General features: G+C 51.6%; 1 protein-coding gene across 6 annotated transcripts in view; it reads left to right on the forward strand.

Moving 5' to 3' along the window:
- LOC101436077 (CD99 molecule (Xg blood group)) overlaps positions 1–16,466 on the forward strand; it is a 46,116-nt gene that overhangs the window by 7,602 nt on the left and 22,048 nt on the right. For all 6 annotated transcript variants that reach the window (XM_058291316.2, XM_058291318.2, XM_058291314.2 and 3 more), the window contains exon 2: positions 15,620–15,652. In XM_058291316.2, the coding sequence (XP_058147299.1) occupies positions 15,620–15,652 (33 nt within the window). The remainder of the gene's footprint in view (positions 1–15,619; positions 15,653–16,466) is intronic.

Genomic DNA, 16,466 nt, shown 5'->3' on the forward strand with positions numbered 1-16,466 from the left:
GGTTCTCAGCTCGGCCAGGGCTGTACCAGGCTCCATGGGAGCTTGTAAAAATAATCCCTCACCCAAACTCCGCCCCGCACGCTCTCCTTTATGAGCTTGCGCCCAGGGTTTTTAAGAGCCTCTCAGGAAGTCCTAACGCGTGGCTGGTTGAGAACCACTGGACTGTCGTTTTACCAAACGTTCTCCTTTTCCCCTTAGCTCTGGGTTTCATTTGCAATACTTGCTTGAACCCGGCCGGCCCTTCTTTTGTTTCTTTGATGAGCATAAATTCGACCATTTCTTTCAATTAGGATGAACGTGACAATGTTGATTATAGGATGGCATTTAAATATCTTCGGTTTTGAATTATGAGCGGGTGAGTTAGAAATCATCAGGGGGCTGAAGGGAGGAGAGGAACGGAGGTGGGGAAATAGACTCTGAGAGAGCGAGAGCTTGGAGGAGCCAGTGGTTCAGGCTGTCCTGGGCGTGGCTGCCCCAGTGAGTGTCCTGGGCGTGGCTGCCCCCATGAGGTGGGCCAGTGCTGGGCCTGTTCCAGAGGTTTCCTTCCCCCCCCCCCCCCCAAGCTCAAACCACAGAGCAGCTGTCTCTGGACGTGTAGCATGGAGGACAAAGGACTGAAGAGGCGCCGCGTGAGCCAGCAGCACAGCACTCTCCAGGAGGAGCCGTGTGGACCACGTGGCTCAGCCAGGGCCCTCGTGGGGTGTGAGTTGAGGGACTGGCCTGTGGTTAGCTAAAGCAGACACAGTCTGCAAGGGAGCGTTTGTCAGGGAAGGCCCCCTGTGCTGCTTAATCCTCAGAGTGAACTCGTCTCAGACGAGGCATGAGGTCTCTGCAACTCACTCACCCATGTGTCCATCCGTCCACATCCACCCATGTATCCATCCACCCACCAACCTACCCATGTATCTGTCCATCCTCCCATCCATCCACCTACCCCTCCATCTGTCCATCCTTCCACCCTTCCACCCACCCATCTACCTACCCTTCCATCAACCCCCCTCACTTATCTATCCACTTATCCATCAATTTGTCTTCCATCTCTCCCCCCAACCCATCCATCCACTCATTACCCTTCATCAGTCCCCCATGTACTCATCCATGTATTCACCCACGCACCCATCCATCAGTCCCCCACCCACTCGTCCATCCATCCATCCACCCACCCACCTTCCTTCCCATCCATTGATCCACCCACCCAGTCATCCATCCATCCATCCACCCACGCACCCACCCACCCACCCATCCATCCATCCATCCGTCCTTCCATCCTTCCATCCTTCCTGCCTTCTATCCATCCACTCACCTACCCACTCATCCATTTGTCCATCCACCCATCCATCCATCCATCCATCCATCCATTTGTCCATCCACCCGTCCATCCGTCCATCCATCCATTCATCCATCCACCCAACTACCCATCCATCCAACCATCCTTCCATCTTTCCACCCACTTACCCACCCATCCATCCATCCACCCACTCACCCACCCATCCATCCATTCGCACATTCCCTCACCATCCATCCATCCATCCTTCTATCCTATTCATCCACTCACCTACCCACTTATCTATTTGTCCATCCATCCATCCATCTGTCCATCCATCCACCCATCTACCCATCCACCCACCCACCCATCTATCCAACCATCCATCCATCCGTCCATCTTTCCACCCACTCACCCATCCATCCACCCACCCATCCATCATCCATCCACCTACCCATCCATTGATTCATCCTCTCCCCATCCCCCATCCACTCACCCACTATCCACCCTCCTATCCCCCCCATCCATCTGCTCACCATCCACCCACCCACCCACCCATGCATGCATCAATCCCCCCACACTCGTCTCTCCACTCATCCATCCACCCGTCCATCTGCCCACCCGTTCGTCCCTGCAGTAGCTCCTTCAGGCACCTCTCCAACCTGCGTGGATTGAATGCTGCATTTCTGCACTGGTGGCTGGGACTGCAGAGAAGAAGAAGACTTTGCCCCAATGCCCTGCTTTGTCGATGTGGTGCCGTGGGATACATGCCACGGGGGGTGAGCAAGCCCGGGGCACGTGAGGGGGCTGGAAGCAGAGCCTTCATCTCCGTGCAGAGGCTTGGAGAGTGAGCAAAGAGGAAGCCGGATGTGAAGGGGGAGGCTGGACTTGGGGATGGAGGGGGTGTAGAAAGAGAAGCAGGTGTGGGCGATTGTGCACCTGCAGGCAAGGCTGCTGGGCAAGCAAGAAGCAGTAACGGGGGGCGCTGGGTTATTGCCTGCCGATGGTGCTGCAGGAGCCAGAGGGTGGGTGTTTTCGGTGGCCACCTGTGAGGAACGTGGAGCTTTAGCTCACAGGGCCCTCTGGTCAGCAGCGCGGAGGCAGGGTGGGAGTGGCCACCAGGGCAGAGGGGGACGGTTCGGAAAAGTATTAAGCAAAGTAGAAATGCCTAGCCGTGGTCTGCAGAGCTGGACAAAGTTGCCGTGCCATCGGGAGGCTTTAAACCTGGGTCCTGGGTCCTGGGTCCTGTCCCTGGGAATTCTGATTTAATTGGCTGGGGGCTTGGCCTTGGTGTCACCCCTCCTGACTCCAGGATTTTCTCAAACCGTTTTTGTGTGCCTGAATCACCTGCGCGCACGTCGAGATGCTTTGTCCTGGCCGGGGAGGGGCTGCAGAGGGCTTCTTGGAAGAGGCGTCCTTTGTCCAGGGCTTTGCAGTATGAATAGGAGTTTTCCAGGTGTGGAAAGAGGGGGATGAGCCTTTCTGGCCAAGGAAAGGGCGGGAGATACAGCGTGAGATGGGCTGCAGTTCCCAAACCGTGTGCCAAGGCACCCCACGGCATTATAGTGGGTTGCGGAGGTGCCGGGGATATTTTAAATTTTAGAGGGAAGCAGCAGTATTTGCTGAATGTCATGGCAACTAGTATAATTATGTTGTCTGAATCTATGTCCTTAATACACAGCACCGTTAAGTACTCTGAATCCTCAGTGTGCTTGAATTCCTTTTCTGTGAATTCCCCTGCTGACTGAGATTTATTTGGAACTCCCCAGATCTGCACGGGCAGGGCTTCTGTGGTCATCTGGAGGTTGTGCAAAACAAGGGAAAAAAATACGAGTGGCCCAGCGCCCACGTTTTCCAGCTGAGGTTGAGCAGCATTATGCCCCGCGTTCCCTTTTCAGCGCTCATGCTATGAACAAGTGCCTTTCTGTGGTCGGTTTATTGCTACATATTGCTCATTTTTGTGGGTGATGTCACTGGTTAAAATGACCCCCGGCCCAGTGCTGAAGCCGTGTCTAGCGTTTTTAAGTGCAAGGAGGCTGGGATGTGTCTTTCGGAGAGGACCCGCGTGGGACATCAGCTTCGTTTGGCGAGCGGTGGTGCCGTTGGCCGTGTGTTCACTGGCAGTGAATCAAAAACATACATTCAGGGAAAGCGGACTTGGCCCAGTGGTTAGGGCGTCCGTCTACCACATGGGAGGGCCACGGTTCAAACCCTGGGCCTCCTTGACCCGTGTGGAGCTGGCCCATGTGCAGTGCTGATGCGCGCAAGGAGTGCCCTGCCACACAGGGGTGTCCTCCGTGTAGGGGAGCCCCACGCGCAAGGAGTGCACCCCGTAAGGAGAGCCGCCCAGCGTGAAAGAAAGAGCAGCCTGCCCAGGAATGGCACACACGGGGAGCTGACACAGCAAGATGACGCAACAAAAAGAAACACAGATTCCCGGTACCGCTGATTAGAATAGAAGCGGTCACAGAAGAACACACAGCGAATGGACACAAAGAGCAGACAACTGGGGGGGAGGGAGGGGAGAGAAATAAATAAATCTTTAAAAAAAAAAAAGGATATTTAGGGAAGCGGACTTGGCCGGGTGGATAAGGCATCCGTCTACCATATGGGAGGGCTGCGGTTCAAACCCCGGGCCTCCTTGACCCATGTGGAGTTGGCCCATGCACAGTGCTGATACGCTCAAGGAGTGCCCTGCCACGCAGGGGTGTCCCCGCGTAGGGGAGCCCCACGCGCAAGGAGTGCACCCCGTAAGGAGAGCCGCCCAGCGCAAAAGAAAGTGCAGCTTGCCCAGGAATGGCGCCGCCCACACGGAGAGCTGACACAGCAAGATGACGCAACAAAAAGAAACACAGATTCCTGTGCCGCTGACAACAACAGAAGCAGACAAAGAAGACGACACAGCAAATGGACAGAGAACAGACAACCGGGTGGGGAGGGGAGAGAAAAAATAAATAAATCTTTTAAACAAAACATATATTCAGTCAGGTGTCTTTCCACAAAGCACATTCACCCAAGCTGGGGACGGGTTGGTGGATGGCCATGTGGTGAACCGGAAGCTTGAGGGAACAGCCCCCTGCGTCTCGCCGGGGGGGGGGGGGGGGGGGGTTGGAATTCGCGAATTCGGCATTCGTGACAACCTGATTGGAATGTCACTGTCTGTGATGACGAGAATCAATGACTTTTTTTCCCTTTTTTAAAAATTGTCTTTTATTGAAACATACATAGATCACACAAAATGTTAGATTAAAAAATATAAGAGATTTCCACATACTCCTCACCCCACCCCACTCCTCCCACATCAACAACCTCTTTCATCATCGTGGCACATTCGTTGCATTTGGTGAATACATTTTGGAGCACTGCTGCACTGCATGGATTATAGTTTACATTGTAGATCACACTCTCCCCCAGTCCATTCTGGGTTATGGCAGGATATAGAATGTCCAGCATCTGTCCCTGCAGCACCACCCAGGACAACTCCAAGTCCCGAAAATGCCCCCACATCTCATCTCTTCTTCCCTCTCCCTGCCCTCAGCACCTCCCGTGGCCACTGTCTCCTCAGTGCTGTTTACAGCAGCATTATTCACTATTGCCCAAAGTTGGAATCAACCCAAATGCCCATCAAGAGATGAATGGATAAATAAAACGTGGTGTATATATAAATGGAATTCTACTCAGCTGTAAGAGGGAAAACAGTACCTATAAACGGGATAACAAGGATGAATCTTGAGGACCTTACGTTGAGTGAAGCAAGCCAGGCATTGAAGGACAAATCCTGCATGACCTCTCTGGTATGAAACAAACAAATGGATGGCTTTTTTGCGGGGAGCCCGGGGGCACGGTGGTCTCTGGTGGCCTGGGACAATCTGACGGGGGATTGCGAGCCAGCATGGATGGGCAGGGACGGCTTTGAAAGGGTCGCAGGCGGCTGGAGCGGGGTCGGACTTGCGTTTGGGACTTGGAAGACAGGTTCCAGCCTTGTGCAATGGGCTGGGGGAGCAAAGGCTCTTCTCGCCATGCAGCAGTGAGGAGGGGATGCCCTGAGCATGCCCCCGCAGCCTCGAGGGGGTCCCCCACGGAGCGGTGCCTGGACCCGTGAAAGGAACCTCACGGGAGCTGGTGGGAGCTCGGGGTCGCGGGCGCCCTGCCATGGGGCTCGGGAACCTGCATTTTCAGGAGCCGCGAGGGGTGCGGGTGTGCTCCGAAGCCCCCCAAAACCGCTGCTCCAGACCACACCAACCCCGGCCTGCAGGTTCTCCAGCTTCCGCTCCTGCAGAGTTTGGCAAAACCCTGGGATCGCCTTCCCAGAGTTGGGAAACTTGGAAGTGAAAAGAAAAAAAAAGTGTCCCCCGCGTGACTAAATGTCTTGTAAAATTACATCCAAGGACCTGGGACATTTTCTCTGCGCCAGGTGAAAGTCACCCGTGATGCGTCGGTTTCGCAGCCTGTGTAATTTTAAAACTAACAAGGCAAAGTAGGATTTGATCACCGCCATCACCCTCGACCTGGGGTCCTTCACCTTTTTTGCTCCATGAACCCCTTTGCCAGTCAGGTGAAAACCACGGACCCCTTATGAAGCCCATGCTATACTGTGTATTACTGAATAAATCCATCACATCTGCACCAACGCGTCCTCTCTCCAGAATCCACACAAAATACTGAATGTTCTGGTGGCACCAACACGTTCAGCTCAATTGCAGACAAAAGCAAAGAAGCCAGATCAACAGAATAGCCTAAGCCTGGAATTAAGCTGCTAAACCCAATGTGATCTGTTAACTCACTCAGTGGAAACAAAGGGGCTCAAAACGTCCTTTTCTGGGAAGTGGACTTGGCCCAGTGGTTAGGGCGTCCGTCTACCACATGGGAGGTCCGCGGTTCAAACCCTGGCCTCCTTGACCCGTGTGGAGCTGGCCCATGCGCAGTGCTGATGTGTTCAAGGAGTGCCCTGCCACGCAGGGGTGCCCCCCGCATAGGGGAGCCCCTCGCGCAAGGAGCGCGCCCCGTAAGGAGAGCCGCCCAGCGCGAAAGAAACCGCAGCCCGCCCAGGAATGGCGCCGCAAGCACGGAGAGCTGACACAGCAAGATGACGCAACAAAAAGAAACACAGATTCCCAGTGCTGCTGACAACTACAGAAGCGGACAAGGAAGAACATACAACAAATGGACACACAGAACAGACAACTGGGGCAGGGGAGGGAAGGGGAGAGAAATAAATAAAAATAAATATAAAAAATAAATATAAAAAAAATAAGTTTGTTTTTAAAAAACCCCAAAACATCCTTTTCTGCTACAGAAAAGAATCAACCCCAGGGCCACTCCTACTTTGGATTCAAGGTTTAGGGCAGGGTTTTTTAAAAAGAGGTCCATGACCTGGAATTTAAACTCAATAAAACATTATTCTTGTGCGGATTCTAGAGCTAGGACTACAATCTTTCCAAAACTATCACCCCAACAGTCTAGCAGCTGCAATCCTAAAACACACTTAGGGAGAAAGAGGGAACGTGCATTTTTAATCAGTTCTTTCAGCGACAGAAAAATAAGGTAGTTTCATATAGTTTTTTTTTTTAAAGATTTATTTTTTATTTATTTCTCCCTTCTCCCAGTTGTCTGCTCTCTGTGTCCATTTGCTGTGTGTTCTTCTGTGTCTGCTTCTGTTCTTATCAGTGGCACCAGGAAACTGTGTTTCTTTTTGTTGCGTCATCTTGTTGTGTCAGCTCTCCGTGAGTGCGGCACCATTCCTGGGCAGGCTGTGCTTTTCTTCATGCTGGGCGGCTCTCCAGGGCGCACTCCTTGCGCGTGGGGCTCCCCTACGCGGGGGACACCCCTGCGTGGCAGGGCACTCCTTGCGCGCATCAGCACTGCACATGGGCCAGCTCCACACGGGTCAAGGAGGCCCGGGGTTTGAACCACAGACCTCCCATGTGATAGACGGACGCCCTAACCACTGGACCAAGTCCGCTTTCCTCATATAGTTTTTAAGAACCCCAAAATAATTCCATCCCTTTGTTTTCGCTGTGCACCCTTCTCCACCTGGAAAGCCTCCGTGCCCACCTCCTCCTTTTCTGCCCCTCAGGGAGCTGGGTCGCAGGTTATCTCTGTGTAGTTGTGAGCTTTGCACTACAATTGCCCATGTCTTGGGGTCCCTCCTTGCTCTCCACATCCTAGAGTGAAAAGGCACATGGGCTTGGCTATTTTTTAAAATCCCATGCACGACCTTGATGCTAAACTTTGGGCGTGAACCAAATATCTTCCTGCTCAGTTGCGTCGCTATCTGTTTCCAGGGCACCTCGTTCTTCTCTTTTTCTTGGGGCTCAGAAAGGGCCTGGAGAAACAGCTGAAGTGACGACGGCGAGTGAGCAAGTGGATGGCCCGGGGACAACGTTGTGGGGCTCCTATCGGCGTGACTGGGGCAAGGTTTGGGGTCTCCATTGCTCGCACACATGTAACAGAGGGTCATGCAGATCCATTTTTTTTCCTCTATTTTTTTGTAAATGTTACATTCAAAAAATATGAGCTCCCCATAGACCCCCCACCCCCTTCACCCCACTCCTCCCACATCAACAACCTCTTTCATCATCATGGCACATTCATTGCATTTGGTGAATACATCTTGGAGCACTGCTGCACCACATGGATAATGGTTTACATTGTAGTTTACACTCTCCCCCAGTCCACCCAGGGGGCCATGGCAGGACACACAATGTCCAGCATCTGTCCCTGCAGCACCACCCAGGACAACTCCACGTCCTGAAAGTGCCCCCACATCACATCTCTTCTTCCTTCTCCCTGCCCTCAGCAGCTACCATGGCCACTGTCTCCACATTAATATTACAATTTCTTCCCTTTCTAATCACAGTAGTTCTCCAGGAGAACACCAGTAAGTCCACTATAGATTATTTTACTTTTTAATTATCTTCTTAAAAAGTTAATAGATTGCACAAAACGTTACATTAAAAAACACGAGGTCCCCATATAACCCCCCACCCCGCTCACCCCACTCCTCCCACATCAACAACCTCTTTCATTATCATGGAACATTCATTGCATTTGGTGAATACATCTTGGAGCACTGCTGCACCGCATGGATAATGGTTTACATTGTAGTTTACTCTCCCCCCCAGTCCATTCAGTGGGCCATGGCAGGACAAACAGTGTCCAGCATCTCTCCCTGCAGGACCACCCAGGATCACTACCTGGAAAGCACTGGGCACACAAAAGACGCACTGTGGAAGAAGGCTTCCTTTGTTCTTTTTTTTTTCCTTTCTTTTTTTAAAGATAGATCACGCAAAATGTTACATTAGAACCTTCATTCTCATGAATACGAAAACCTCCAAGTCCGGGGAATTACCGTTAGGATTATTTTTCCCCAAAATGCACGTTCAGTCTCCAAACCCCGTGAATGTGGTCCTGTTTGGAAATGGGAGTTGTGGAAATGGAGTTGTGTAGGCTGTGATCTAACACGGTGGGGAAAGGGAAGGAATAAGGAGGGGGAGGTTGGGAAGTGGACTTTGGCCCAGTGGTTAGGGCGTCCGTCTACCACGTGGGAGGTCCGCGGTTCAAACCCCGGGCCTCCTTGACCCGTGTGGAGCTGGCCCATGTGCAGTGCTGATGCGCGCAAGGAGTGCCCTGCCACGCAGGGGTGTCCCCCGCATAGGGGAGCCGCACCCACAAGGAGTGCGCCCTGTAAGGAGAGCCGCCCAGCGTGAAAAAAAGTGCAGCCTGCCCAGGAATGGTGCCACACACATGGAGAGCTGACACAACAAGATGACGCAACAAAAAGAAACACAGATTCCCGTGCCGCTGACAACAACAGAAGTGGACGAAAAGAACATGCAGAAAATAGACACAAAGAACAGACAACTGGGGCAGGGGTGGGGAGAAGAGGAGAGAAAGAAATAAAAATAAATCTTTAAAAAAAAAAGAAGGGGGAGGTGCACACACATTGAGACAGAGGACGGCCATGGCACAGAGGCACCGTCTGATGCCAGGCAAAGCTGGTTCTCAGTTGTACATTCTGCATGAGTCTAGGACCAAGTGCATTTGGGACCTTTGTAGAGTGAGTGACTCAGGCTTCTCCAAAGGGCTGGCTGAAGTTTTAAATTTGCGTCTGAAGGGCGTGTCTTTACAGTGAGAATGACTCATGCCTGGAGAGCTACAGCCTCTTCTCTCTGACTCATTGTCACGCTTCCCCGTTCAGGGCGCTGGAAACCACAGAGGATGTTCTGACTTTTGCTGCCAGAATAGTTTGTTTTTGAGTTGACTAGGAGACAAAATGCCTTCAAAGTCCAACAGGGGCTCTCCCTGGAGCTCCCTCCCCCATCTCCAGGGTGGCAGCTTGGTTTCCATGTCCATGGGTGGGTTGCGTGATCTTTCCTTGTTAACAGGTTCATCAGCCCCAGCTGGCATTCATGGAAGGTGGGGGAGAGGGGCGCGTAGTTTCCAGCGGGCAGCCCAAGGTTACCATTGTTCTGGATGTAGGAAGTTGTGGCTGGACACTGGCTTGGGTGGATGGGTGGATGGGTGGGTGGATGGATGGATGGATGGATGGGTGGTGGATGGATGGATAGGTAGATGGGCAGATGAAGGGATGGGTGGGTGGATGGGTGGTGGATGGATGGATGGATGGATGAGTGGGTGGGTGGATGGGTGGATGGATGGCTGGGTGGGTGGATGGATGGATAGGTGGATGGGTGGATGGATGGCTGGGTGGGTGGGTGCATGGTTGGGTGGGTGAGTGGGCAGGTGGGACAATGGGTGGATGGATGGATGAGTGGGTGGGTGGATGAGTGGATGGATGGGTGGATGGGTGGTGGATGGCTGGGTGGGTGGGTGGTGGATGGATGGATGGATAGGTGGATGGGTGGCTGGGTGGATGGGTGGATGGTTGGGTGGGTGAGTGGGCAGGTGGGTCGATGGATGGATGGGTGGATGAGTGGATGGGTGAATGGGTGGATTGATGGCTGGGTGGGTGGGTGGATGGATGGATGGATGGGTGGGTGGATGGATGGATGGATGGGTAGGTGGGTGGATGGATCAATGGGTGGGTGGATGGGTGGATGGATGGCTGGGTGGGTGGGTGAATGGGTTGATGGGTGGGTGGGTGGCTGGCTGGATGGGTGGATGGATTTTTATGAACGGTAGTCTGGTTTAGAGCAGACACCTGAGATTTGGGTGGGCCCACAGGTGCTTGCTGACTGCCTGCCCTGTTACAAGCTGTTAAGTTGCTGTGGCTGGGTGGATGTCCCCGTGGATCTCCAGCCCCAGCAGGTTACATTTACATGTTCTCAAAACCATCTCGTGACCCTGGCAGAAGGGCCTCCACGTTTCTGCAGAGCAGGACGCCACCAGGAACAAAATCCCTTCTTTGTGGATTTGTGAAGGACCTTCTCAGCTGCGGCACCCCAAGAGCCGGCCCCCGCCCCAGTCCTACCTGGTTTTCATGGAACGATATTTGTGGGGCAGGTCTGGGTGTGTGCTTGGGAGAAATAAGTTGCGACAGTGGTTTGACCTCTGGGAGGAGGGGTCCCGGCAGGGCAGGAGGGGTCTTGAGACATGAGTCTGAGGTCCCGAGGAAGAGTCCCCAAGTTTGAAAGCTGAGTGTCCCCATGTGGGCTGCATGCAGCGGTGATTTTAGAGTTGGCAACTGGAGCAGAGGTCGGGGCATGGGGGTCAGCTCTTACTCCAGGACTGAGACGGGGTGTCCAGGAGTTGGGAGTGGAGGGTGGGTGGAAGGGAGGGGCCGGGGGGCCACATCCTTCCTCTTTCCACCCGGGCGTTGCCTTGAGCTCCTTGACTGACCTGGGGCCTCTGGGGTGGGTTTGGGGACATGGTGACATCCTCTGTGGGTGTGAAGAAGCAGGCTGGGGGCCCCCTTGGGGTCTGCCTTTGCAGGGGGTCCGGGTTTGTGTGCAGACTCCCTGGCTCAGCCGAGGGGCTTTGGGGTGGGCCTGGAAGGGCTGGGCCTCTGCAGGGGGGGTGGGTGAGAGGCAGCTTTGTAGTGAGGCTGGGGTGTGCGGTGGTGGCTGCCACCTCAGGGACCCAGAGTGGGTGTATGGAGAGGAGAGAACGGTGTGTACTGAAGTCCTGGGGGAATGGGAGAGGCCACTGGAGGTGGGGAGGGAAGGGGCTGGGGGTGGACACAGAGTTGTCAAGACACACGTGTAGATGCACACACAGTTGTACACACATGCAGCAACATAATCCCGTGCACAGATGCACACTCAGTCATTCATGCAGATGCACACTCAGTAGCACAGGACAATCGTGCACAGATGCACACACAAATACACACAGTCACACAGATGCATGCACAGTTATGTAGATGCATGTGTAGTTGTACTTGCAGATGCACACGTGGTCATACACAGTGATGCACATGCAGTTACATGCAGACACAGTTGTATATGCAGGTGCACATGCAGCAACACAATCACATGCAGAGACGCACATTCAGTCATACATGCATATGCACACTCAGTAGCACAGGACAATCACACGCACAGATGTATACACAAATACATGCAGTCACACAAATGCATACACAGTTATGCAGATGCATGTGCAGTCGTACTTGCAGAGGCACACATGGTTGTGCACAGTGATGCACATGCAGTTACACACAAATGCACACAGTTGTACAAGCAGATGCATGTGCAGTTACATTTGTACATGCAGGTGCACATGCAGCAGCACAATCGCATGCACAACTGCACGTGCAAATGTACATGCAGTCACATGCAGAGGCAGTCATGCATGCAGATGCATGTAGCACACAGACACATGCAAATGCAGGTGCACTCTTAACATGCAGATGCACACAGGTGCATGTACAGCTACACACAGATGTACACACAGTTGTGCATGCAGTCATACACGAATTTGTACATGCAGATTCACGCAATTGTACAACCTAGTTAGAAGCACAGAGGCAAGCACGGCCACACATGCAGAATGCATACAGTCATGCATGCTGTCGACCACACAGCAGCACATGCAATTGTACACACAGATACACAGTTGCATGTATAGATGCACACAGATACACAGTTGCACACAGTTGCTCACACAATCATACATGCAGTTGCACATGCAGATACTCATACAGTCACATGCACAGATGCACACACAGATGCATGTGCATGCAGTTGCACACATGGATGCACAGTCACACATGCAGAGGTACATACAGCTATGCAGTCATGCACAGATGCACACACAGCCACTCATGCAGGTGCATATGCAGTTGCACACAGTTGTGCATACAGTCATATGCAAAGTTGCACATGCAGATTCAGACACAGTTGTACAACCTAGTTAGAAGCACAGATGCAGGGACAGCTGCACATGCAGATGCACACACACTCATGCATGCTGTCGACCACACAAGCAGCACACATAATTGTGCACACACATGCACATACAAATGCACACGCAGATACACAGTTGCTCACAACCATGCAGTTGCACACAGAGATTCACTGTCACACATGCAGATGCACCCACAGATACGCAATCACACATGGAGTTGCACACACAGTCACAAATCAGATGTGCATGCAGCCGCACACTTGGATGCTTACACAGTCACGCATGCAGTTGCACACACAGATATTCAGTCACACTTGCAGCTGCACACACAGGTGCTCATGCAGTTGCACATGCAGACACACATGCGCTTCTTCTTGCAGTGTGGCTCTGAACAGCCTGTGCGTGGCCGATGAAGCCAGAAGCTGCTGGGAAAACAGTCTTGACCTAAAGCTGGCAGTGGCTGAGCTGGGGGGATATTGGGGCAGGAGTTTTTTTTCACCTCCCTCCCTGGGGTGCTTCAACCAACAGACGTTTCTTCTCTCATGGTTCTGGCGGCCAGCAGCTCAAAATGAAGCCGTGGGCAGGTCCGGGCTACCTCGGAAACCAACCTGTGGGGCCCTGCCCCTCCAACTGCCGCAGCTGCCGGCCATCCTTGGGGTTCTTAGGCTGTGGCCACATTGCTCCACTCTTGGTCTCCATCTCCGCAGGGCCTTCTCCCTGTCTGTTTGTCCAAGTGTCCAAGCTCCCTGTTACAGGGTCGCCAGTCTACTGGGTTAAACTCACTGGCATCCAGTTCAAAGACCCAGCATCCAAATCAGATCCCCTTGGACGTGTGCGGCGTGCGTCTCTGGACGCACGTTTTTTTGCATCCTGTAATCTCCGCGTGTGGAAGTGGGAACTCAGGTGGTGCTGGGGAACAGTCCTTGAGAAGCACGGGTGGCCCTTGAGACTTTCTCCCTCCAGGGGAGGCATCTGGATTCGCCTTGGGCTTGACCTCCACCCCACGGGAGCTCCCACCCGACGTGCCCTTCACGTGGAAATGAAGACCGGTTCCAGTGCTCGAATGGCGTGTCCCCCGTAGGACGGGCGGGATACACGGTGCTCGAGGGCCGCGGGTGGCTCTGACTTCCCCTTCCTGCGTCCGGTGTGGTCTGAGTGTGCATGAGTCACGGAGAGCCTGGGGGAGCCCCGGGGTGGGACCTCCCCTTGAGGGCTTCAGCTGCCACTGAGTCACCCCAAGAATCCTGTGGTGGTTTCGTTGTGAGCAGAGGACAGGGCGGGCTCTGGGAGCCTCAGAAAGAGTCGGCACGGTTGACTTGGAAAGCTTCCAAAGAGCCTTTTGTCCCCCGAAAGCGGGAAGTGATGCGTCCGTATGAAGAGGTTGTTCTGTTTTGTTTCTTTGGTAACTGCATCTGTCACCGTATTCTCTTTATTAGGAATTAGAAGGGCTTGAACGTGGATTAAAAAAAACCACTGTGTTTCCCTTTCAAGTTTGTGAGGTTTCGCGGTTGCTTTGTAGCGTCCTAAGGCCTCGCTCTACTGCTTCTTTCTCAGTTCCCCCCTTTTTACCCTAAAAGCACTACTTGCAAAATCCGTTTGTATTCAGGTGGCTTGCTCTGAAGATTTAGAAATCTCGAGGCTGGCGCTTGTGCCCCGCTGGGGCAACTAAAGAACACTTTTAAACAAGTTGCTAAAACAGTTGTAAATGTTGGTTCAGGAGTGCCTGTGGACAGAACCATTGATGTCCAAGCCTGATGGTCTCTTCCAGCTCCACGGCACCTCCGCTCACCAGCTTATAAACATCTGTTGCATGCTGCAGGGAGAGTACACTATCTGTGTTGGCTACTTCCCACACCCAGCTGTATGAAGTGCATTTTGGGGTCGAGGCTGTGAGATTGCGGCAATCACCAGCTGGATTCCCAACATTTCTCCTACTTTCCAGACACAGCACACACTGGAAAACAGATGCACACGCATGTACACACACACATACACACACCTAAATACACACACCAGAGATGACCATCGGATACAACGTAGATGTTAGTCATCCCATGAGATTGAATACATGGAAATATTCAGATGGCATCTGTGGTATGTTTGGAGCCTGAGCAGTTATCCCTTCCTGAGATGGACGGTCGGCTCCGTTTTCCTGTGAGAGATGAGGAAATGTTCCTTTCGGGCGGTCAAATGGTCCAAGCAAGTTTTATCAAAACTTCCTTGACGTGGCTCCCCCCGTCTGCAATCCATCAGAGATGTCCATGTGAAAATAGTATTGGGATTATTTTAATGAGAAAACCAGCAATAGGATCAAATAACAAAGAAATTACAGCCAGCTTCTAACCCTGTGGAATTACAAGGTGTTTTCTCCCCCTTTCATGTGCTTTTCTGTGGAGAAGGGGTAGCTCCGTCGCTGAGCACCTGCCTTGCATATAAGAGGTCCGAGGTTCAATCCGCGGGGCCTCCTAAAAAAAAAATCAAGTTTATGTTCTTTTCTGTTCTTTTTTTTCTGTTTCTACAAGAAATATAGTTTGTTTCTGGGATTATAGGCAAATGGCTAATAAAAGGAAGGATTTTGCTTTGGGTGTTTTTTTTCCCCCATTATTCTTCTCCCTCTAAAGTTCTACATTTTAAGAACAATGCTCATCCAAAATCACCATGTTTCCCCACTTTTTTTTTTTTTTTTTTTTGCAGATGTGACCATGTCTTTATCGAAAGGGTTATTTCTCAAGATGAGAGCAACAGCATCAATTAATCTCAATTTCTGAACCTCTACATGCACAATCTTTCGCCACTTTTTAAATTTCTGCTAAGCTATAGAGTAATAATACTTCTTCAAGGGTGGGGTACTGTATTTGTATTTCTAGGCATGAAAGTGAATATGTAGACTGAGAAGTCGCCATACACTACAAATTTTTTGAAAGCTACCAAAGACTGCAGTCATCATGGCATCCAGAAAATCAGCATATCATTTTGCTTATTTTTCTTAATTTTCCAACTTCTGTTTTCCTCATTTCTAATGTGGTGCTTTTTCCCCCCCTGTAGGCCAAGATTTCGATTTATCTGATGCCCTTCCTGGTAAGTCATGAATTTTTCAAAAATAAAGTAAATATTTTAACATAGTGCATACCTTTAAACGTGTGTCATGATCACTGTATCCACATACAGTGAGGAAAAAACCACGCTATCCTGGGGAGGGAAAATAAACTGTCCCCTCCTTCACCCACCCCATCTCCCCCCTGGGAGCCAATCAGGGTACAAGCAAGCAAGAACATTCAAGATTTTCATCTAATTCCTCCTTATTCTTTGGCTCCCCTCCTCCCCCACCCCCAGCCCCCACTTTATCTTTTTCCTTATATATTTTAAAAAAATAAACCTTATATTTGAAGCAGTTTTAGGTTTACAGAAAAATTGACCGAAAGTACAGACTTTCCATTTAAAGCGCCCCCTCCTCACCCAGGTTTCCCCTCTTCTTGCATCTTGCATTAGGTGCTACATGTGTTACAAAGGCTGAACCTTTAGGTGCCACATGGGTTACAAAGGCTGAACATTAGGTGCTACATGTGTTACAAAGGCTAAGCCATTAGGTGCTACATGTGTTACAAAGGCTGAACATTAGGTGCCACATGTGTTACAAAGGCTGAACATTAGGTGCTACACGTGTTACAAAGGCTGAACCATTAGATGCTACATGTGTTACAAAGGCTGAACATTAGGTGCTACACGTGTTACAAAGGCTGAACCATTAGATGCTACATGTGTTACAAAGGCCGAATCAATATCGCTACATTGTTTCTACAGAGCACCCGTGGTGGCCACTTTGTGCCTACATTTCCAAGGGTTTTGACAAAAGTGTAACATGGTGTCTCCAGCACTCCCTTCCCATACAGAG

Source organism: Dasypus novemcinctus, chromosome X (assembly GCF_030445035.2).
Source record: "Dasypus novemcinctus isolate mDasNov1 chromosome X, mDasNov1.1.hap2, whole genome shotgun sequence".
NCBI lineage: Eukaryota > Metazoa > Chordata > Mammalia > Cingulata > Dasypodidae > Dasypus > Dasypus novemcinctus.